Raw genomic sequence first — 24,276 nt, 5'->3', positions numbered from 1 at the left:
GTTTAAAATGTCACAGCATGGTTTCTCTTTTGCTGTGAGGAAAAAACAATGTTGTGATGGTGTTGGTGGTGATATTAAAAGATAAGATGGCCAAGTTAGTCTATTTTCCCAATGCTTATTTTCTACTCTGCTAAACGGTGGATCGGAGTATTGCTGTTTTTTTAATTATTTTTTATTATTAAAACACAGCCAGAAAAAACAAAAAAAAACTGACACGGGATCTTACGAGCAGCACTTTAACGCACCTTCAACAGTGTACTGTCGGCGTGACGTCACATGTGCTCACCGGAGCACCGAGCACAGGGTGTCATCCAGACAACCCGCAGCTCTGTCCGAAAGATAGACTGAGCAATCTGAGCTACTGCTGCTACAAGTACACATCCGTATGAGGGACTTAAAACTCATTCCTCTCGCCCTGATCGTAAATTTGACCCCCTGAACGTAAGTGTCCCTTATTTTCTCTAACTTTTACACTTTTCAGCGAATAGAAACAGCCTGAGATAGCCTACTTTATATTATCATTACAGGTAACGTTACGTTGATGCAGTGAGTAGCCTACAGTTGCTGTAGTCTCATACGTACTGTATGCTAACTACCTATAATGTAATTTAATTATTAACAAGCATTGCCTGCATTATAATTAGTTTGCCAATCACTCCTACAGTAGTCATAATGGTTTATTTATAAGGGGCTCAGTACCGTTATTCTCTTGCACAGAATGAACATGTTCAAATCCATCTAACTGTGAGGTTGTCTTGAATATATTTCATTTGACTAATCTCCTGTGTGCTTAATTATACAATTTCTGACATGTTGGCCTCTCCTCAGCCCCTCTCAAACCGAAAATCTATCGTCTCAATGGTTTATAAAGATGCACCTTTTGAAAGTGTGGACCTGCCACATTTTTCTTCATCCTGTTGGCCTGTTGTCTATATCCAATGCATTTTCCATGTCCCTTTTGCCTGGTAGAGAACAGGAAACAAGAGGCAGGAAACAAGGGGCGTGCTTGTGTGTCCTGCTCTCAGCCAGTGTCCATTCATTTGCGTGTACATTTATGTTTCCTTTTCGCTGTACTGTATGGGTCTCTGTGTTTCATGGGATATGCGACACCCTGCTGATTTGCATTGTCTCGCAACTGATCACTGACTTTTGTTTGTTGGGTTAGATCACACTTGAAGCATCTCACCACCTCCCTGTCTGGATTAGGGTCAAATACTAAGAGGATTTAAGGCTGCAGAGTCAAAGTTACTCATGAGGTCTCTGTTTTGTTGAGAGAATTCAGTGATGTAGACTTCCAGGCTGAAGGCCGTCTCCCTAAGTGATATACCAGATTGTTTGAAAGTTTGCTTTTAAAGTAGCATGAGAAACCCAGAGCTCTTGGTACATTGTACAGTGCTGTAGACAGATGTGTTGTGTATGGTACTGAGTTTGCAGCAGACCAACATACAGTAGATTGCTCTTGGTGTATGGCAAATATTGTAAGCATCATCTTTTTCTTATTTTTAAAGTATAATGGGATATTTAAATCATAGCAAGATGTGTGTAGTAATTTAGGCTTTTGGTGGTCATGTAATTTTGAAAATAGTGTATATTATGGACATTCTGTATTAAACTTGGACTGAAGTAGGTAACTGTGGGAAAGCTTTGTGGTTATCAGTCATCTAACAAAGACGCTCTTGAAGATCCCCCAAAGCCTTGATCTCACATTTGAAGATAACAGGCTGGGGAAGTAATCTTTATCCTCCCTCCTTCTGGTGCATTTTTTTAAACTCCTGCTCATGTTTTAATGTGGTTTGATAACCAAATGATCACCACTGCCAAAATAGTATATGGCATCCATGTAGTGTACACACACAGTCTAAGTATCTAAAAGTAACAGATGGGGCCTTTTCACTTGTTGCAGCCAGCTATAGTAAATGTAGAGTCAGATTTGTGTATTGACATTAAGAGACTGTAGCTTGCATCCTAGTGTTAAAGCAATCGGCTGGCTCTGCTTTCTACAACCAAGGTTTAAGAAGCTTCTAGTATCTTATTAAATTCATTTTTGCTATTATGGATCCAACAGATTGCATTTATAAGTTTGCCTCTCTCTAGTGTATTGGTTGAGTTTTTTGTTCTAATTTTGGCCATGTCGGTGGGTTGGCCTTTTTTATGTGTGAAATCATCCTCAGCTGTTGGCCCAACCTGGGCAAAGACATATATTATAAACAAAGATTATTACTATATTTATGCATAGGCCATATAATAATGAATGCCATGTGTCCTTACATTCACTTTCAGTAGAAGCAGTGATAACATTCTGCCCTGCTTTGCTCAATTAAAGATGATTTACTTTAAATGCAAACCAGGTTTTGTTGTTACAAGTTGTTACATATTTAATACATTCTTATAGCCTATTTGGTACTTTTTCATTTGCAAAGGTGCACAGAGGTTCTCCAAAACAATCCTTCTTTTGTTAAAATTTCTAACATAGGCCTAGCTGTATTCTCTCTCCAGAAATAACACATTTGATTAAACGTTATTTACAAAATACGGACTCGTGGTTTTGCTGGGACAACAGTTCTCCAACAGCTGTAGCTTATATCTCCATTTTAATGGGTTTACCACTTAAACCTTGTGTTTATTCAAAAAGTATTTCAGTTTTTTGTCAACTGAGCAGTAAAAGTAAGCTCACAAACAACATCACACATATGATCTAACAGAACATTGTGGTCCTGCCCCATCTAGGTCCAAAAGAAAGACAGAAAAGCAGTGGAGATGGTCAAGACAGCTTACCATCTCCAGTCTAGGGCTGGGTACCCAATTCAATACTTTGGAGGCACCGACCAAATTGCCTCTTAATGGTTGAGTATCGATACATGCCTCATCATTCAATACCCAGTTTCAATACATAAGGAGTAAATCCCATCAGCGTCAGTGAGCCAATAAGCATACAGCATGCTTCTATCAAGATCTAATAATGCTGGTGATTGGCTGTCTAATGTTAAACATTGTAGAGACATGCAGGAAAAACTCCTGCTGAAAAATAAATAAAAAGATATGTGCCGTAATGTGCAATGTTGTAATTTCTTTTTGTTTTATAGAATTGGTATCGAAAAAATCGTTAAGTAACCGATATCAAAGTCACGGTATTGGTATTGATACCAGTATCGGACATTTTTGAACGATACCCCGCCCTACTCTAGTCCCTCCCTTGGATGGATCCACCATTATAATGAGTTGATGTACCTGTTGAACTTTGAGTCCTTGTTGAAGTCTGCTTTAGCACTTTCCAGCATCTATCCTCTCTTACATTTGAATCCCTGAAGCTAATGGGATACTTGGGCATAACAACAGCACTTCTACTTTGAATAACTATGTGGTTTTAGGATTAACTGGCAAGAATATAATATATAATAAAAAATCTTTGACATTGTCATTGTCAAAAGATTCGGACAGCATTATCCACTTGGTTTTGCTCTGAATCTGCCAGGGTCCAACTGCTGATGTTAATTATAGAAGGAAGTTGTACAATTTTAACATACAGTTGAATGTATAAAGCTATGTGTTTTGGCAAAAATAGCATGGTTAAAAGAGCCATCTGCCAATATGTTGTTGTCTTAGTTTGACTTCCAAGTTATACACAGATGGTTGATGGAACTTTGAACTGTCTAATTGGGAGTTAGTTGCATAATAGTCAGTATGCAGAAAGTACTATACAAGGTATAGTTCACCCCAAGATGTCATAGTTTGATAGCATTGTCTCAGCATTGTCTCTTACCTGCTGTAACTTGGACACTGCATGGTCCAAACATACACTGACAGACCTGAGATGCTTCAAAATGGATTGTTTGGCTGCGCACTTTATGTCAGGTCACTTGGGGTAGTGTTGTTCTCCCTCCAGTTGTGTCCCAGTGAAAAATCCTCTAATCCATCAGAAGGAGGAATAACAAGTTAAAGTGAAGCAGACAGCATCGGTGGGGCACATTAGTAGGTTTCAGTCATATTTAACTACTATATTAGCCTCCATGTCAAGTAAAAGCTAATGTTTACTGACAAAACAATTATTGCGTTAAAAGAATTTTCATGACTTACTTTGGTGAAGAGTCTGTGCTGTGGGGTATGAAGGGATATTAAAGGACTAAGGAAAATGCTGCCATGCAAATCAGGATCAGGTGCTCAACAATAAAACAGAACAGTGACACTGAGAAATTACCATCACAGGGGATGATTGTTTTCTTAAAGTAGTTGTTAAATTAGCAGTGCTGACATCAACGTTTGTTTGTCAGCTGTGAAGAAAAAGTGAAATACATATTGTGTAGCTAATACAAGCCCTGGGGAGCAGGCAATGGCACCAGCTTAGAAGCAAATTCAGTTTGTTTGAAGTACTTCAGTAAGAATGCAAAACTGTGTTTGGTTCTTTGCATAATCTATTTTGAACCACACATGTACATTGCTTTATTCATATTACCTCTCTTCTTCCCCTTTCTGTCTCTCCCAGTTGTGTGGTCGTGCTGGACTGGAGGTAAGCCATGGAGGATGGGAAGCCAGTGTGGGCGCCCCACCCCGCCGATGGGTTCCAGCTGGGGATGATAGTTGACATAGGAGCTGACACGCTCACCATCGAATCACTAAACCAAAAGGGCAAGGTGGGTCATCACACATACTAACACACGGGCAACATGCACACATGCAGGCTTTCCATGTACAGGCAAAGTTAAGTCCAACTGGGAATATGGGTGAGGGGCTGGTGCTTGTTCTCCTTTCATGTGGCTCATGGTTGGTTGATATGAGAATTGCTTATTCATTGAGTGGTTCACATACGTTGGGAGTTGTTTGCCTAATATCGGGAGAGTGCTCACAACATACACAAATGCATACATTCATAAGCTCATCTACTGTACAAGACTTTCATGGAGAATTACAATGCCATGCGTAAGAAACGAAATCTTGTATTTTCTGTAATTTTGTCGCAGTCCGTCTGGAGTGTGCGATTTTAGGTAGAAAGGCGCAACAGTGTGTAAAATATGAGAAACGTGAGAGACCACATGTACAGAGGCATGAATAAATAAAGAGAGCAGCAGCAGGTGTGCTGATAGTGTTGCCTAGAGGGAGAGCTGCTCATTAGGAGGTAAAGGCCACCTGTTACACCTGAGCCGCCACGTGTCCCCCAGCTACTGATGTGTCTGATGTTTACAACAGACATGTACTGTACTCTAGCAGTTGCCTCTGCTTTTGTTTAGTTTTAAGTGTTCTCAATACAGTTTAAGCCTCTAACAATTATTAAATAATTGTCTAATTGCAACTTTCTTTTTCTTTTTTTACATTATCCCCATTTCTTTGTTTAACCACAATTAATTGCTAACATTAGCTAAGATCATAAGGTGTATGACTGTTAATAGTAATTGTCAGTTTTATGTTCATTTAAGAAAAAGATACAATGTTGTATGATAAAGAGGCGTGGTTTACATCATCAGGCTGTGTACTTGTGTTATTACATTATCTCAGTCATAACAATGATCTAACCAAAAGATGTATCCTAGAATTCATTCAAAACTTGAATTTGTTTGCAAAAGTAATACATGTGTAAATATGTTTAAATTGGACTGAAAGAGACAATTATATTGTTAATCGCAATTATTTCTGAGATAATTAATTGTACAGCAGAATTTGGAATTGTTACAGCTCTACTACAGTACAGACTTTTCTCACCTCAGACATTTTGGCTTGTTAAAGTTTAGCCAGCATGCACAATACCAGAGCCCTGGTACTGGAACAGCTACTGTACATGGAATGCAATAAAATTAAGAATCAAAGTGGCCACTACAAGAATCGTCTATTACTAAATTTGATAGCTTTACGTTTCTCTTGACCTTATGTTCACAAACGCGTTATGCTTCTCTGGTAAAAAGTCATGTAGATATGAGCTCTTTGTCAAAGTATCTACCAATGTAGACAAAAAACCCTCTTTTTGCATTGCAATACAGTCTCACCTTCTTTTTTTTATCATTTTGAAACTTTTCTGAAGGTAAAATAGTTTTAAGTTTTTACTTCATTCTAACCTCAAGATGTCACCACTTACAAGAGACCTGCTGAATCAAATTTCCATTTGAAATTAGCATTATTTTTACCCAACTGACAGATAACGGCATAATATTAAGACTCAAAATACACTGAGCTGTAGAACATGTAAATGAGATTGCAGTGAGTCTCGTTTGGAATACATGTGAACTTTGAATGATCATGATCAGTTTATTGCAAGGCATACACTCTGTCCCATTCAGTAAAGCAATGAAAGCCTCATTGAGTGTCTTTTTACTGCAGTGTGGAGCTCATTAGTGCCTCAACTCGGTACACAACCCTCAGCCTGGCTGCCTCTTCTTCTTTGTCAATTTTATTGGTTAGACATTTCTCACATGGTTGCTATTGTGAATGGGCATGTCCAGATTGAGCCAATGTACTGTAGCAGGCACACAAAGCAGATTCTGTTTATGCTTGCAGCCTGTTTGCGGTAATAAACCATGCATCACAGCACAGACTGGGGCACACTCACACACACAAGCAGTAGTATTGATATAAGGAGTGTAATGAACATGTAAAGGGAGAAAAATAGGGTTTATTATTGATGTATACTGTAGGGAATAACCAGACGCAGTCATTGTTCTGCTTCAATCATGCCACTTGGTCTGATTGATTGTTTAAATCTTGAGAGTGGAGTTTGGTTGTTTTTAATAATAAAGTGACTTGATTGGTCAGCACAGAGCACCACCATCGTCTCTTCTCAACCACACACACACACACACACACACACACACACACACACACACACACACACACAACACACACACACTCACTCAGGTGTTCAGATCAGGTTGCTCTCCCACCAAATTATTCATTATCCTGCCATGTCTTCCCTTGTTTCTCTCACAGCCGGCTTGTTCCATTGAGTTTATTTCCATTTACTCAGACTCTTAAACAATAGAGTAAGAATATCAGTAACTAATTTAACCTGGGAACATGTCGATCCAAACATCATTACTGTGATCTTTAACCATGATAAATGATTAATGTTTATGCATTCTTGCTTAGCTTTTTGTTATGCCCTAATATGTCTCCCCCTTTTTTGGTGGTGCTAATGAACGTTTGTTTTGTGTCATAAGCTTTTAAAAGAACACTGAATAATCTTGTACATAAAGTTGGCAGGGATAAATAGAGATAGTGCCACTTGTAGCATGTCTATCCTGGAAATGACATCATGTGAATGTTATAATAATGAAAACTGTTTGCGTTCCAGACCTTTCTTGCTCCGATGAGCCAAGTCTTCCCAGCAGAGGATGATGTCAACAAACACGTAGATGACAACTGTAAGTCAACACACAGTTGACTGTTCATTTTTACAATAATGTTGTTATTTGTAACAATGTCTATTTTATTTGTCTGGTTTGTTTTTTTCCTCTGTTTCCAGGTTCTCTTATGTACTTAAATGAAGCCACTCTTCTCAACAACGTCAGAGTGCGGTACAATAAAGACCACATCTATGTATGTTTTCTTCTCCTTCTCTACTAGTCTGCATTTGCACAAGTTTAAATCCTTTATGTGCTCCTGCAATGGCTTAAAGTCCCTACTATCCAGTTGCATCATAAGGAGATACAGTAACAGGCTGGAGGACAGCAGGAGAAAGGATCTCTATCCTTGTTTCCCTGGGGGGAGAAGTACCAGGTGGTAAAGAGGGAAGGGGAAGCTAGAGAAGGGTCACAAAGTCAGACAGGCAAACCCAATCCTGATCGCAGTCGCTCACTTAGGAAATGAGGGTCAGCTGGTAGATGGGAAAAGCAAGACAGGGAAACAAGTTAAGGTGTGTCTCAACAGCATTCAGTGGGCTCGTTTTCGCCTCTGTTGTCTCTCATTATTCAATAATTCACATGTATTTGTGCTATTTATTAACATTCTCTAAATGCAGTGAGAATAGTCATGCCTGTATTTATATCTCTTACAGACTTATGTGGCCAATATCTTGATAGCTGTGAATCCTTACTATGACATCCCCAAACTTTATGGACCTGACGCCATTAAGTCGTACCAGGGGAAGTCACTGGGAACTCTGCCACCTCACGTCTATGCTATAGGTGAGAGCTCACTACTAATCACTGTTAAGAAAGGGGGTACATGTAACTACAAGCAGTGATATAAAAACATATATATATATATATATATATATATATATATATATATAAACACATTGTTTTAGTAGTTTATAGTGATGTTTTGTTTTATGTCTTAGCTGACAAAGCCTACAGGGACATGAAGGTTCTCAAGATGAGCCAGTCCATCATAGTGTCCGGTGAATCTGGTGCTGGAAAGACTGAAAACACTAAGTTTGTCCTCAGGTATGAGTGGGAGTCATCCCACATCTTTATTGCCCTTCACACTCTCCTTTGGTCGTCTCCCTTCTGATTGTGTGTTCACACAGGATATACGTAAAGTAGTGTTGCAAATCAAATTGTCCCTTGTCTCTTTCCAAACCAAGACATTTTTACCACTGTACCTTGACTGCAACACATTGAGAGTTACTGCTAATACCTTGGAAATGTCTCACGAAAAATTATGAACAGTAAACGTGGTAATACAACATTAAACTGGATGCAATTGCCAATTGAACTAGCAAAAATGGAGCTGCTTTGCAAGGGAAAGCTGTTGTAGTAATATTTAACCTGTGTAAACTGTGGATTAGGTATTAGTGTTTTTGTCTTTTAAACTTTTTTTTAATCTCCTTACGATACATATTCATCATTGTTGATGTCATCCTGTAGATATCTCACTACAACATATGGAAGTGGTCAAGATATTGACGAGAGAATTGTAGAAGGTAATACAAACCAAAAACTACCAACTACTAACTAGCTAGTAACCAGCATTGTGATCCTGATTCTGTTTTTCAAATTTCAAATCTCAGCAAATCCACTTCTTGAGGCCTTTGGAAATGCAAAGACAGTCCGGAATAATAACAGCAGTCGCTTTGGGAAGTTTGTGGAAATCCACTTCAATGAAAAGGTAATAGAATGTCACTGATTATGTTCCATGTTGGTCTATAATTTGCTTTGTGTGGACCATGAATTTTAAAATCTGATTTTAAGACCCGATTCTTTTCTTGTGTTCCCAGAATGCAGTTGTGGGTGGATTTGTCTCCCATTACTTGCTAGAGAAGTCGAGGATTTGCATGCAAAGTAACGACGAGAGGAACTACCACATCTTCTACAGGCTGTGTGCCGGAGCATCCGAGGACATAAAGAAGAAACTGCACCTGGACTCTCCGGACAGCTTCAGGGTCAGTGGGCTTAGACAGTGTCAAATATATACACTATACTGTATTGTGAGCCAAGATCATTTCAACTGTGGAATAAAAATGAGGGGGTGTGGTAATTTTTCAAAGCGACAGAAATCATTTTCTGTCGCTGTGATTAAATGGACTTTACTATTCTTTTTCTTAGTAGTATACATTGGTTGGCAGTTCTATGGAAGACCACTAGATGTCACAGAAGCTTGTTTTTAGTAATGTCAAGGGATTCTCCCTCAAAATCTCCTCAGTCACAAAATATTTCTCAATTGAATTATTTCCCTTTTAAATGCAATGACCAACTCAGCAGGGGCAAATTCAGGTGTGTGTGGGGGGGTGGGGGGGGCATAAAGGTGTTTTCACCCCAGCCTTTATTGTCTTCTACATGCTCTACAAAACAACACTTAACGGAACAACAAGCAGCTCAAGCTGTTCCTTTAGATGTTTATCATAGTGTCATTATATCTGGTCCCTGAGGTGACACCCACATCAACAGAGGCAATTACTTCATGTGATCCACTACTAGTCAGCTGTGGAACAATATCGGAAGACAACAAAGTACATTTTTTAGACGATGAAAATCAATACAGATATCCCCACTAGGTTTGCTTGCCACCACGAGTGAAATGCATTTATTCTGTGTCTGAATTTAATTTATCAAATCACTGATTACGTTTGAATGTATTTAAGTGGATTTTTCTCCGTTGCAGTACCTGAACCGAGGATGCACCAGATACTTTGCCAGTAAGGACGCTGATAAACAAATCATGCAGAACCGCAAGAGTCCTGAGGTAATGTCACGTTCTGTTCTGGCTTACTCACTATAACCCAATACATAATTATTTTTGGACAGTTTGGTGTTACATTTGCCTACTGTATGTAAAGGACAACAAAGGATGTATTGTAATGCAACTCTTTTTTGATTATTTCCTGTGCAATTAAACCTTTAGATAGATGTACATTATTCTTTTTCCAATAATGATGAGCAAGCAATGACTGATAGCAAATCCCAGACACATATTCGAGGGAAATTGGCTGCACATGTGAAAGGATATACAGGAACTAGTCAATAAGAATATTTCATGCCAAGATATGTGTTTAGGCCTGTGTATTTGATGAATTATGTATGACATGAAAAAGAACCAGTGTCTAAAGGTCTGCAGGAGATGTGTAATAATTATCATGAAACAATTAGAAGAGGGTGACATGCTGGTCACTCAGGGACTAATTATACATGTGCATTTTACTCCTTCTTTTCTAAGATACAATAATATCTTCTTTTATGCTAATCAAAGTTTAAGGAAAATCAGATTTTCAGGTTTTGGTAAGCAAAGGAGGTGCTTTCAGTTCTCTATTAATGGCTTTACTCGTGGATTTGTTTAGCCTAGTACATGAAGAGAAGTGCATGATTGTAATCCACTCTTATTTGTTTTGTTTGCACTGAATTTTTGTAATGTTTTTTTCAGAGGCAGCTGGGGGTTTTCGTGTTCCATTTATACTTTTTTATATCTATAAGAAGCATTATTTTAGACGAATTAGAACAAATTTAGAACCTAAAGAATTTTAATGAATAGATACAGTATATTAAATGTGAAAGGTCTTTATTTAACATTCTTTCCATGTGCTTACAAAATATAACAATAACAGTGACTAATTACTTAATGCTTGAAGCAATGTAAGTTGTGTGGTTGTGTAAATGTTAATATGTTGCTAATTTAAGTAATTGTGCGTCTGTGTATCCTTCCCCTTGTCTGTGTTAAATAGGACAATAAGGTGATGTTACTTTTCCTATCAGTGTGTTGTGCTGCCTGCTTTTTATCCTGTGTTTTCCTAAAGTAAACACTGAGACTCTCAGGTTTTACATGCTGCTGTTTGTAGTCCGACAGGAAAATAAGGGTGCATGCTTCCTCTTCCATCTGCATGTCTCTGTCAGATTTGGGCGGGGTTGGGGCTTGATGGTGCTTAGATACAATACACTACAATGGATGTTTACCTACTTAGCTTTTTTCAGTCATACATTACAGGCTGCACAATTATTTGATATATCCCATAGTTTATAGATAGTTAAAGATTGACATTTTCCTTTTTGAAAATAGTCGACACATAAATAAAACATAAAAAGGTGCAATTAAAGCCTTTTGTTCTTCTCAATACATTCTGTAATAATTGTGCAGCTCTCGTTAATTATCACTGTATGAATAATCTTGATTCCTAATGAAAAGTGTTCTGAATTGTAGTGACATTTCACACTGCATGCCTGATTGTTTTCTGCTGTCATCATACCCTGAGATATTACTAGATATAACATTGGCTCTTTTCTTTAGTTGTATTCTACAGTACTTGTTGAGTCATTTGGAGACAAAGCTACTGTAGCAGAGCAGCCTTTGGTCATAGTGCTTGCTGTGTGCTGCTGGTGGAGGCTATTTTAACACGTCAAATGTTTTGGTTTGTTGAAATGAAAATGTCTTTGTTATATTTAAGGCTGTTGGGTCCCTTCCAATTCAACTTAAAATCAGATTTACTCACTATTTATGAACGATTTAATGAAGTTGCTAAAACATAGAACATGCACACACAGATTGCCAATTGTGAATTGTGTCTTTATGTTTGAGTAAATCATGATTTAAATTGAATTCTCACATATTCTCTTCTGATCTCTACTTTTTCTGACTCACTCGTGTGTTTTGTAGCATCTACAGGTCGGCGCTCTGAAGGACCCTCTTCTTGACGACCAGGGTGACTTCAGCAGGATGTGTGTGGCCATGAAGAAGATTGGGCTGGACGACACTGAGAAGCTGGACCTGTTCAGAGTGGTTGCTGGCGTTCTGCATCTGGGCAACATTGACTTTGAAGAAACAGGGAGCTCCTCAGGTGAGACAGATGCTGTAGTTATAAATATTTACGATTCTCAGTATTTCGAAAGATTTTGTGGTTTTTGTGGGTGTAGCACTCTTTTGTTTGTCTTTACAGACACATGCTTATAATTGTTCATGCAAACCCCCAAAGTCTTCTATTTTTTCACCTTTTCTGCTGCCAGAAATAAGAAAAAAATGTCATGTTAAAATGAAATTTGATGATGTTACCACTATTTCCCTCCAGGGATTAATAAAGGTTTATCTTAAATGGTGATAAAAAGAACCAATGTTACCCTGGCAACCATGACCCTGTCTCTCTCTATTTTTCTGGCTCATTCTCTATCTGTGTGTCTGTACAATCAAAGTCTATGTGGATTAAATAAGTATCCTTTGAAGCTTTTCTTGAGGCCATTTCTAAATTTTTCTCCCTCACTTCTCATTCTCATATACAGTACTCAACACCCACTGAACCTAGCTCTCAAACACGCTGTTGATATCACCCATTCACAGCTACAAGTTTTTAACCTTCATTCTCCCACCTACTTTTTTTTCTGCTTATTTTTCGTCGGTACCACGAATATTTTTGTAGCTTTGTAGCTGTGTCCCCATTGTGAGGTAATTTAGAAAGTATGGCTGATACAAAGGGAGAGAAACCGATTGTAATCGGCTTGTGTGGGTTTCAGGTGGTTGTGTCCTGAAGAATCAGTCAGGCCAGACTCTGGAGTACTGTGCTGATCTGCTGGGTCTGGACCAGGATGATTTGCGTGTCAGCCTCACAACCAGGGTCATGCTCACTACAGCAGGGGGCGCCAAAGGAACAGTTATCAAGTAAGAACAACAGCACTCTTGAAAGCACTTCAAAGACCTGTGACTTTTTCACAACTTTTTTTTAAATTTTTTTAGAAAGAATTATCCTCGTAGTTCCTTCAGAAGTCACTTTCACAGTGAATGACAACTGAACTCTGTGTGAAGGCAGTGAATCCATGATAGTTCTGGAAATAGCTCATAATCCTAGACAGATTAACCAACTAGAATTTAATCGACATAGGCAGTGGCGAGGCAGTTGCTGCTGTACTGATTGGGGAAGTATTAAGGCGTTCTTTTTTGTGCAAGTCGATGTGATTAAATCCTGATACTGAATCAAGCCTTTTATTTTGAGTGATCTGTGTCTCTGTCTAAATCACTCACAGCAAACTCCAGACACATAACACAAATGTAGAGGGAGGGTGTAGTGACTTCTTGCAGGTTAAGAAGAGAATGTGGTGCAGTATTATTGGCACTGCTCCTCTGTACTTTGGTGATGATGTGGTGTTTGAGTGATGGGGCCAGGTTTGATAGATGAATATTTCAGGAGGGCCAGATGCTGGCCTGGCCTGGAAGTGTTTTCTCCACATAAATAATGCAGCCTGTATCTGAGGAGGCAGGGGAGCATGGCCGCAGTACAGTAAAGGCTTGGTGTTTTGGGAGCAGGTGGAGCGAAAGGGGCCTGGCTTTGTCATCAAGCCCCAGACATATCCACCCTACCCCCGGCAGGTTGAAGTTTACAGGGAGAGGTGGTTGATGTGATGGTATCAGGCAGTCTCTTACTAATGTGCATATTAAACATTGCAATGGGTGAAAATGCCAGTCATGGTGAAAAAATTGCCTATTTTCTGGCTGAGTAGGGTACCTTAGCTTTGGCATAGATAGATTATTCTTCTTTGTAATGGATGAGTTTTTTTCTTATGAGGACTGGGTAGGTTGAATATCAAAAGAAAAAGTGGGTAATGATCTATCATAACAAGGGATAGACCTTTTCATTTAAAATTCCCCTTCTTCCCAGCTGGGACAGGTGAGTTGAACTCTGGGCCACTATGGAGCTGCACTTTGTCCATACAGTCAACCCCTCTGTAATAATTTAAAAATAAATTGTGTTAAAGCGCCATTAGTGAGTCAAGTAGAGTTCAAGGTTCATATTTTAGTTTTAATACCTCATCTTTGGCTCAGAAACCCTCTTTTTAAAACGATCGCCTTACTTGACTAGAGAGATCAAAAGGGGATCTATGCGGCAAAACAGTGTCACGTCAACACAGTTAAAGTTTTGCTGCCACATGAAAATTGGGTTGATTAGGGGAAAAAAATAAAAGCGAGAGGTTTAATAAGAGACTCGCACGTCCCAGTTTCAGACTGTCTCTGTCTCTCACTGCCCCACTTTGTGTGTCCCTGCAGGGTGCCTCTAAAGGTGGAACAAGCAAACAATGCCCGCGATGCCCTGGCCAAGGCAGTGTACAGCCGCCTCTTCGACCATGTTGTTAAACGAGTAAACCAGTGTTTCCCCTTCAAGACTTCCTCCAACTTCATCGGGGTGTTGGACATCGCTGGGTTTGGTAATAGAATGCAGTTCAATGAAATGTGGAAGTTTCAATGAAACTTAATACATACAACGATTTAGCCTAACATGACTGATAACATAGCAAAATAAATATAAATAAAAGCATAGACAAACTGAAAATATGGGTTTCTGCAAATTCACAGACTGACTGCATTTTGCTAATTTTGTCATTGGTTTGTTTAGAATTCAGTCCACTAGAGAGACCCTTGTCTGTGCAGCATGTTTCTTAATATGAGTACCCTAATGCATACACACCCACTTCATTACCAGGGCTCTTGCTTGAGAATTAATTTCCTCTGACTGCATAATTAACACAGGCTTCGCAAAGATGTTCATTTTGGAAAATTAATTGAAATATATGATTTTTTTTCTGTGTCTTCTGTTGTTTTCCCTTCTCTTAGAGTATTTTGAACACAACAGCTTTGAGCAGTTCTGTATCAATTACTGCAATGAGAAACTGCAGCAGTTCTTCAACGAGCGTATTCTGAAAGAGGTGGGTAAGCAACGTGTAGACCAACGTGATTTGGTGTGGTTTACTTCTTTACCTTGGGAAACCTGCCATGTCATGTCACTCACGAACCAAACTCACTGACTCTTTCCCCAAGCCAGGAGGAAGTGCTTGGCACACTAAGCTTCTTCTGTCTTTCTCGGCTCCGTTTTCTCACTTATAGTTTCCCTCCGTGTCTCCTGCCCTCTCTCATTAGAATGCTAATTTCTCAGGGGACGTGATGAGGCGTGTTTCTCTCCTGTGATCTCTTAATGCTATTCTCTTCCAAGGTCTTTAATTAAGGCGCCACAATTCTGGTTTAAGCCTCTTTCTCATTATCTAAATAATGTATTGTTGTTGGTCTGCTGTTTTTTGTTGCTTTTCGAGGTGGATGATGTTCTGAAACCAGAAATAATGTAATTATATATTAAAACTTTTTATTTTATTTTATTTTTTACAGTTTTTAGTTTAGATTTTTGACGTTTGGCCTTGTCTGTGCAGGAGCAAGAGCTGTATCAAAGGGAAGGCCTGGGAGTGAATGAGGTGCATTATGTTGACAACCAGGACTGCATAGGTAAGATGGATGTTAACTTGACTCTAGGCAACCTGTTGATCCTCAAACTCTGCAGCTTTAACATTTCACTACTTCTCAAAAGTTTACTATTTACCTGAAAATGTCACTGTTGAAAATAAAAATATATCTCAGCCTTTGATATTGTGGTATCTTTAATAACAATGCTGTGGTGATGTATGAAGAGGAATTCGTCGACACTGTTCTTGATTGTAAAAGGGTTTATTTCATCAAAGAATTCAGCATCAATTTACAAGCTCCTGCAGAAACTTGGAGATACGACAGACCTGGTCCCAAAATAAGTCGCTCTGAGCTTCTGCTGTTGAAACACTGTATATATGCAGGGTATGGTGTAACATAAGACATAGTTATGTGAGGGGTAGAAAGCAAGAATAGAACAAAACCCTTATAAGTCTTTAACAGAGACATAAGGTAAAGTCGTAAATCCTCAGGAAGCAAATTCCATATAGACTCAGCAAAATTTCATAACAAGAATAGAGCAAGGTTGTAACTCCAGATACTTCAATATTAAAAAATAAAAGTAAAAAAACATAATGAAGGACTGATAAGCTGATAAGATGTCTGACGTGAGCTGGTTTGGGACTGGAGCTGGCGTAGGAATGTGTGTATTATTATCTACTTGGGTGATCTTCGGAAGTGAAAAACAGGACCATCGATTGACACTCAAGGACATGATGAAGTGTGGCCTTTGAGGGCATGTGCTGCAAAACACAAAATGCGTCTGTCTGTTTAGCCCCACACATCATAAAGTGTACTGAGGTTGGTTAAAGTGTCACAGCTCACCCACATGGCATTTATTTGGGCTATTCCTTGTGATGTGGGCTACACGTCAGAGCAGCGAAAATACACCTGTCGTGGACAAAAATCCCGACTTCTCATTATCCAAGGAGATTGCATATCCATGTGTCTGAATGGAACAAGCGTGATGAGTAGTTGTGGGTTTTATGGCCTCTTTTGTGCAACGGGAAGCCGACGAAATTACACCCCCTTGTTTTTGTTGTGTCTGTTCTCGAATGAATCCCCCTAGTCAGTGTATCAAGGTAAAGCAGTTTGATTTGTATTTCAAAGACTGTGATTATTCAGGTGGAGGTTAACTGACAGCTGCGAATAACATTTATGACTTGCAAATGACCGTTTGGGTTGGCCATTAATTCATTCATCAATCTTCACGATTTATGCACAGGTGCTTGTTCATGCAAATTTTTTTCTGAGGTCCTTGGCTATTAGACTATATTCCAAACAGCATGCTGCATGAATAATTCAGATATACGGCTAAATGAGCATCCTGATGAACATGTTTTGTGCCTTGAATATTCACATCGAGGAACAGTAAACAGTTGAAATTTCAAATAATTGGCATACTCATAAACTAAATGTTTAGTGCTTTTATAACGTCTGTATAATAATGGCCACTGCTTCCCAACTCACCCCGCTAAATACCCTACAAATTTGTGTGTTCTGTTTTTGTCCTTAAAAAAGTCTGTAAATATTTGATGCTTGGAAATATTGCCAGTTTGGACATGTTAAGGTTTTGTCAACTAACATGTAGTATCTTAGGCATTCATTTTCATACTGGTGCTTCCCTGCACATTGTAGAGATGGACTAAAACATCATAATCCAATCATAATAATCCAATAGACATCAATATATAATCGCATTTTATATATATTCTTCGTAAAAGATGAGTGCCTTAGCTTCTTTCTTGATGTCTATTGGATTTGTCCATGCCCCCTACTAAAGAGCACCGCCTTTTTTATCACTAATATAAGTTCCAAGAAGCTCTCCAATCTCTTCCGTTCTTCATTAATCATAAAAATGTTGCTGATACACATATAATTGTTGTTTCCAGACCTAGTGGAAGCAAAGCTGGTGGGAATTCTGGACATTTTGGATGAAGAGAACCGTCTACCTCAGCCCAGCGACCAACACTTTACACTGGCTGTTCACAGCAAGCATAAAGACCACTTCAGACTGACGGTCAGACCTATGGCTGTGCTCTCTGTCCCTCTCCCCCCCCCCTCTTGCCTTCCTATTCTCTCTCTCCTTTTGTCTTTGCTTTATCTCCAGTATGCTGCTTTTATTCTCTTTCTTTGTCCACAAAGTTCTTTTGTGAGACCAGGCAGCGGTGTAACTGCACATTGGTTTTGTCATTGTGATCATTTTTACTCTGCCTGTTTGTAACTGCAGTGTTGTGAATGACGCACAGTCCTGATCCCTCCCTTTGTCTCTGTCGTTGTCCCTTTTGTCCGACACTCTCGCCCTGTATCTCTGCAAGCATGAAATCCTTTTAGAAATGTAGCCTTGACACTAATTCAAGTTTAAGATTAGAGTTGGCTTGCTGCAGCCACACTCTACTGCAGGGAGAGTTATTACTCAAATAAAGACTATTCTATACATTTAATAGAGTGAAAGACATTAATCATAATCTAAAGTGCTTGAATATGCTGTGAGCTAAACATTCTGCTATACAGTTTTTACACTAAGAATAATTTATTATGCTTCTTCTCACTGATGAAGCAAATCGAGCTTAAAAATGCTGGAGTTCTGGGTTCATTAACAATAGAAGAAATGATAATAGAGTTTGTGTGAATATGTATTCCATAATTTCATACTTTTTTGCTGGATTTCACTGCACTGCAAAAGTTTCATTCTTCAAACCAGCCTTCCTCACTCTTCCTCACACTTGTGGTACTGCCGTAGAGGTGGTGATGGATAGGATTAGAGTAAAGTCAATTTATATGTGTTTTAGCTCTGTCATTAAATACGATTAGCTTTCTTCCTCTCCTGCCTAGGTTCCCAGGAAGTCGAAGTTGACCATTCACAGGAATCTCCGGGATGACGAGGGCTTTATCGTCAGGCACTTTGCTGGAGCAGTTTGCTATGAAACGGTAATTAACTCAGATATGTGGGGCTAGGTGGTATTCTCAAATTCCAGTAGAATATTTTTTTTTTTTACCAAACAACTCTATTTATAATGTGTCCTACATAGTTACCCCTTACCCAAGATAGTGGCGTTACTATAAAGCTAACTAAAACTCAACAGTCAATGAACAAAGCAAATTAGATTTGATCAAGTAATACACCAATTGTTCCAGCTCGAACACTTTTGTTGCCCTGGTACAAATGTCACAATACATCTCTTACACTTATAAATAACTTGACCAAATCAAGTTATTGATGATGATGTATGTTGTATGCTGCAGGGATTAAGGCATTCTTCATTTGTTTTTGCATTTTGTACATCTATATAAAAGTCTGCCATTACATAAAGGTATGCATTTGCGTTTGTGTGTCCACAGACTCGGTTTGTGGAAAAGAATAACGATGCCCTCCACATGTCCCTGGAGGGCTTAGTGTCCGAATCGAAAGACAAATTTGTTCGAGAGCTGTTTGAGAACTCAATCACCAACAAGGACTCCAAGCAAAAGGCGGGCAAACTCGGCTTCATCAGCGTTGGCAACAAGTTCAAGGTCAGAGTTATTGTTAAAAGTTTGTCATTTTCGGATTGTTAGACAAAGTCCTTAACATAACTGCAATTGAATAATACTAATTGTTAGTTTATGACAACACCTTTCAATTTCACTACCACAAATAATAATAAGCAAATACAATTTTATTGTTTCATACTACTCATTAATCCACTGAATTTTAACACTAAGATGCAAAAACTTTTTGTTATTGTAAATTTGAATGTCTTTCATTGTCAAAGACATGGAAATTATATTTCCAATATCTTTATTGGAATAAACAAACTGAACAAACTGAAAGTGGATATAAACTTTCAGTTTGTGTTGATTCTAGCGGACGCTTTGGACAAAAGCTGTAGTGTTTTTACCACACCTGCTCTTTTCTTTACGGCGCTTTATTGCCCACTGTATTACTGAGTTAGCGTTACCGGGAGGTCATATAGATGCGATGAATGTTTTGCTCAGACAGAAAATCATTCATTTACAATGAGAGAATACATTACAGATGCATCGTTGCATTTCAAGTGTTGCATACGGTAACTTAGCCTGGATGTATCGTGAGCCAAACTGGGTAACAATATCACTGTCACTGTGTCACAAGCAAAGGATTAAGCGTTGGTTTTAGCAACCAACGTAATAATAACTTGGATTTATTTAGTGCATTTCATGAAACCCAAGGACGCTTTACACAAGTACAAAGGAAAAGAAAATATTAGGCCAACAAAAAAACGGACTAAAAGGAATAAAACGTCCGTGCTAAATGGAAGGGGGACGTAATTTAATGTAGGCTGCTGACTTACAACCACATAGCGCAATCTTAAGTTATTTTATGAATGAAATAGACATATTACATACCTGAGGGCCAATTTGGGGTCGGTTTTGAATCATTTACAATCCCGTAATTGTCTCCATCTGTGGAAAGCCAGACCGAGATTCACGTCGTCTTTCACTTTCCCTTTTAGTTCTTCGTTTATTTCCTTTTTTTCTGTGATGGCCCTACCCCAGTATCAGCCATAACTACAACAGATAACTTCTAAAATAAAATTAAAATACAATTAGGCCTGTATAAATCTCCTGCTACCTTTTACCTACTGACTCACTAACACAGGCTTTTCCTTTGTTTCGCCAAAATCTGTGAACCGTCAGAATGTGTGCTCTGTAGCCCCGTCTACCTGTCTTAAATCATTCTGTGACTTTGCGGGAAAAATCGGACCCGGGAAAAGGCATTAATAAAAACTATATAAAAATAGCGTTCTTTTCACTGTTAGACTTGTTTGCTGTTACAGGTAGTTTATGAAAAATTATTCAAAAACAATGTAAAAGTTACATATAGTCACTTTAATTGTATACACTTTTTTATAGGTTTTGCCCAACTGTTTAGTACGTAGTCCAAATTAAAGATGAATAACATAAAAACTATTGATTGGTTGTCAAGGAATTTTGCTAAATTATCTAGATGTACTATTTGAAATACACAAATGTTCTGCTTAACGGTTCTGTTTACCGATTTCAAAGTGTAAAATTTAGTAAGATAGTTCACAATACTCCTTTATCTTTTAGCTTCTTTTCAGACTTTTCTAAATAATCTCCAGACCTTCACCTTTCTTTTCATCCCTCTTTTTTCTCCCTTCGGTGTTCCCCTCTTGTAGATTTCCACTAGTATCCTACCTCTTTCCTCAGAGAAAACCTTCTTTGGTGAATAAAGCTGGATAAAGTCAGCTTGAGGTATGAAAGAAAGGAGTTGGAAAACAGGGGAAGTGAAAATAAAATAAGAGAAACAAAGAATGAAACATTCTGGGTTTCACACACAAGTGTGTTGAGCAAGCCAAAAAAAATCCACAACTTTTAGCTGTATGTCTTATAGTTCAGCAGCAACCCAAAAAATCCAACTCCAGCCTCAGATTTGAGATTTCTTTATGAATGATGTAGCTTTTTTTGCTTTCATCACTAATGCACAAATATGATGCATGCGTTTCAAAAAGCCTCAAATAGCTAGAATGTGTTAAATGGAGAGGAAATGTGGGACTAGTTGTCATTTTCTACAGTTGGAAACATTCTGTCTGTTAAATGTGATGTAAAACATACATTTTAAGATCTTGAATGAAATTCACTTAAACACAGACAGTGGAAAGGTTTCAGTCTTATTAGATCTCAGTGCTATATTCAACACGGTTGACCACAACATATTACTAGACAGACTTAGAAACTTGGTGGGACTTTGTGGCACAGTGCTAATTTGGTTTGGATCCTATTTGAAGGGTATAGAGGGACTATGTTGTGTTGATTGGTAATTACATATCTGAGCGTACAAAAATTATGTGTAGTCCCCCAAGGCTCCATTCTCAGGCCTCTTCTGTTCAACATCTGCATGCACCCATGAGTGCAAGTCATAGAAAACAACAAAATACCTTCCCATGATTATGCAGACGACACAGATTTATGCAACGATATCACCAGGTGATTGAGTAGGTGCATTGAACAAATGAATGAAATCTGATTTTAATATTCTATTTTACTTTGTTTTAATCCTTTTAAATCCTATGTACTGTCTTTTTATATTATTTTTCAAATTACCTTATTATTAAAATGTCCTTGTTGTTGAAAGGTGCTATACAGATAAATTTGCTTTGCCTTTAACTCTGGTTGCTCCCTTCCTTACCTGTGGCGAGGATGTGTGTCACTACAACCTAATTTGAAATGTCTGTCTGAGCTACCTTTATCACAAACATTAAAAATAAATCACGAAACATTTCCTTTTGGTCTGCTTGCACACACAGACCCAGCTGAACCTGCTGCTGGAAAAACTTCGCAGTACTGTGAGTAATATGTCACCTTCATTGTATATTTTACAGAAAAGGTTTTTGCTTGTCTGCTCAGAATCAATAAGTAATTATTAATCTTTGTGTGCATAGGGCTCAAGTTTCATTCGCTGTGTAAAACCCAACCTGAAGATGGTCAGCCACAAGTTTGAAGGAGCTCTGATTCTCTCACAGTTGCAGTGCTCAGGTGGGACCAAAAATTTACAGAATGTGCTGTATGGTTTTGAAAAAGTTGTCATATTTACAACTTATCATTTTAAGGATGAATAAATATACAAAAGATTACTAAGGATATCTTTACCCAAGGTAGCTCTACTGCTAATGGAGAAGGATGACCCCACTTACAGTTTATGTAATACAGGAGATGCACAACCATAGTGAAACATCATGATATAACAACATGATAAGATCATGATATGAATATGACATACCAAATAACCTTGAATAACTAGAATTTGACCTAAATATTGGACCTTTCTCCAAAAAGGAAAGGCTCCGGGTTTAAGGAATGCAGGATAAATTTACATTTCTTCCTACTGCTTTCCGCAAACGTTGAATTATATTAAACTGTTGTGACTGGAAAAACCTTTGGTAACATTTGAATTATACTATATTTCAGTGCAGTTTGTCCTTATTTGGCATACTGCACTGTACACTGTCATCTTGTTTTGGACAGTTTCCTTGTCACATTATATAATTTTGACCTTTTTGTAAATGTTGCACCTTCACTTGGGGCCATGGACCATGATGGCAGTGGAAATCTGTTATTTGCTTCATGTTGCTTAAAAAAACATAAAACAGTGGTGAATTATGTATTTTGACATCATAGTAGCATACTGCTACTGTAATATGATCCTGCAACAGCCTCTGTGATTGTGATTACAATAAAGTAACACTGTTCTATCATGCAGTGACCCTCATGTAGAAATGCAACTATTCTCACTTGCACGCACACACAAACACACACACACACACACACACACACACACACACACACACACACACACACACACACACACACACACACACACACATACACACTGACATTGATAAATTACTTGTCAGGGATAAAACAGAGTAGTGTATGCTGTATGTAAACTAACAGATTTCAGCTTGCTTAGTAGATTGTCAGTAATGTACATTTTATGGTGTACTATAATTCTGCAGGCAATGCTGTTTCACTTCAAAAGACCTTTTTTTTTCTTTGGTTATGATTTTTTCTTGATTAGGAATGGTGTCGGTGTTGGACCTGATGCAGGGGGGTTTCCCCTCCAGAGCCCCCTTCCACGAGCTCTACAACATGTATAAACAGTATATGCCTGAGAAGCTCACACGCCTGAATCCACGACTCTTCTGCAAGGTGGGATTACATACATTGAATAGTTTTCTCCTTCACGGGAGAAAAGCAAAGTTGGTTTACTGTAAGATAATTATTGTTATCTGTTTAAAATATAGTTTTGTAAAAAAAAAAAAAAAAGCCTATAGCAACATGGGAAATGATTAACAAACATATATTTGGTAAGAATGTAGTTCCCTACATTCTTACCAAATATATTATATAATAATATATATAGTTAATAATATAGTTGCTGTGCCACTGAATGGGAATTTTTCTCTGTAGGCTTTGTTCAAAGCTCTGGGACTAAACGACAATGACTTCAAGTTTGGATTGACCAGAGTGTTCTTCCGCCCTGGAAAGGTACAGAGAAGTCAGCAGAATTGATTGTGCATTAATGTTGCAGGTCATTATGCAGAACTCTACAAATAGGCTTATGTCTTAAACTTCAAGGATCATAGCTTAATTTGTGTGTTTGTGTACCTGCATCAGTTTGCTGAGTTTGACCAGATCATGAAGTCTGATCCAGAACACCTCGCAGAGCTGCTGAAGAAAGTCAACCAGTGGTTGTTGTGCAGCTGCTGGAAGAAGGTCCAGTGGTGCAGCCTGTCTGTCATCAAACGTGGGTTGAATCCACTGAACAACAGAGCTTGTGATGTGTAACTCAAGCAGCCTCAATATAAGTATCTGCAGTGTGGCTTAGGAATGATTTTGATTGTCATGAATTTCTGTTTTGACATTTCTCTTATGGTTGGTCTATGGTCTAACTTCGGTGTCCAGATCACACTTGGTCTAAACATTGACAAAAACATGTAATCGTCTTTGCCTGGGTTATGTCTTTTTCAGAGACACTTACTATAAAGTCATGAAATCTTAACACTTAGGCAATGTACATCATGCATATGCTGCTTGGCCCGAGTAAGTCCTTTCTAGAGAGGTGACACTGGTAAAAACATATTGGAGCCACATCACATGAGACTTCTACACAAAACTGCAAATTAATAATAATAAAAAGAATAATTGAAGAAAGGCAGT

General features: G+C 38.4%; 1 protein-coding gene across 2 annotated transcripts in view; it reads left to right on the top strand.

Annotated features, from left to right (window-relative positions):
• The first annotated feature begins 291 nt into the window (after window positions 1-291).
• The window catches only part of myo6b (myosin VIb), a 39,231-nt gene continuing 15,246 nt past the window's right edge, over window positions 292-24,276 (top strand). For both annotated transcript variants that reach the window (XM_039785665.1, XM_039785664.1), the window contains exons 1-23: window positions 292-441; window positions 4,481-4,628; window positions 7,274-7,343; window positions 7,445-7,518; window positions 7,976-8,105; window positions 8,261-8,366; window positions 8,790-8,845; window positions 8,933-9,030; window positions 9,140-9,304; window positions 10,024-10,104; window positions 12,004-12,184; window positions 12,852-12,996; window positions 14,377-14,534; window positions 14,941-15,032; window positions 15,528-15,600; window positions 17,469-17,596; window positions 18,412-18,507; window positions 18,919-19,089; window positions 21,864-21,902; window positions 21,999-22,092; window positions 23,135-23,265; window positions 23,527-23,604; window positions 23,734-23,863. In XM_039785665.1, the coding sequence (XP_039641599.1) occupies window positions 4,512-4,628; window positions 7,274-7,343; window positions 7,445-7,518; window positions 7,976-8,105; window positions 8,261-8,366; window positions 8,790-8,845; window positions 8,933-9,030; window positions 9,140-9,304; window positions 10,024-10,104; window positions 12,004-12,184; window positions 12,852-12,996; window positions 14,377-14,534; window positions 14,941-15,032; window positions 15,528-15,600; window positions 17,469-17,596; window positions 18,412-18,507; window positions 18,919-19,089; window positions 21,864-21,902; window positions 21,999-22,092; window positions 23,135-23,265; window positions 23,527-23,604; window positions 23,734-23,863 (2,413 nt within the window). In that variant the 5' untranslated portion in view covers window positions 292-441; window positions 4,481-4,511. The remainder of the gene's footprint in view (window positions 442-4,480; window positions 4,629-7,273; window positions 7,344-7,444; window positions 7,519-7,975; window positions 8,106-8,260; window positions 8,367-8,789; window positions 8,846-8,932; window positions 9,031-9,139; window positions 9,305-10,023; window positions 10,105-12,003; window positions 12,185-12,851; window positions 12,997-14,376; window positions 14,535-14,940; window positions 15,033-15,527; window positions 15,601-17,468; window positions 17,597-18,411; window positions 18,508-18,918; window positions 19,090-21,863; window positions 21,903-21,998; window positions 22,093-23,134; window positions 23,266-23,526; window positions 23,605-23,733; window positions 23,864-24,276) is intronic.

The sequence above is a fragment of the Perca fluviatilis genome, chromosome 20 (assembly GCF_010015445.1).
Source record: "Perca fluviatilis chromosome 20, GENO_Pfluv_1.0, whole genome shotgun sequence".
NCBI lineage: Eukaryota > Metazoa > Chordata > Actinopteri > Perciformes > Percidae > Perca > Perca fluviatilis.
This window is presented reverse-complemented; position numbering and strand designations above follow the sequence as displayed.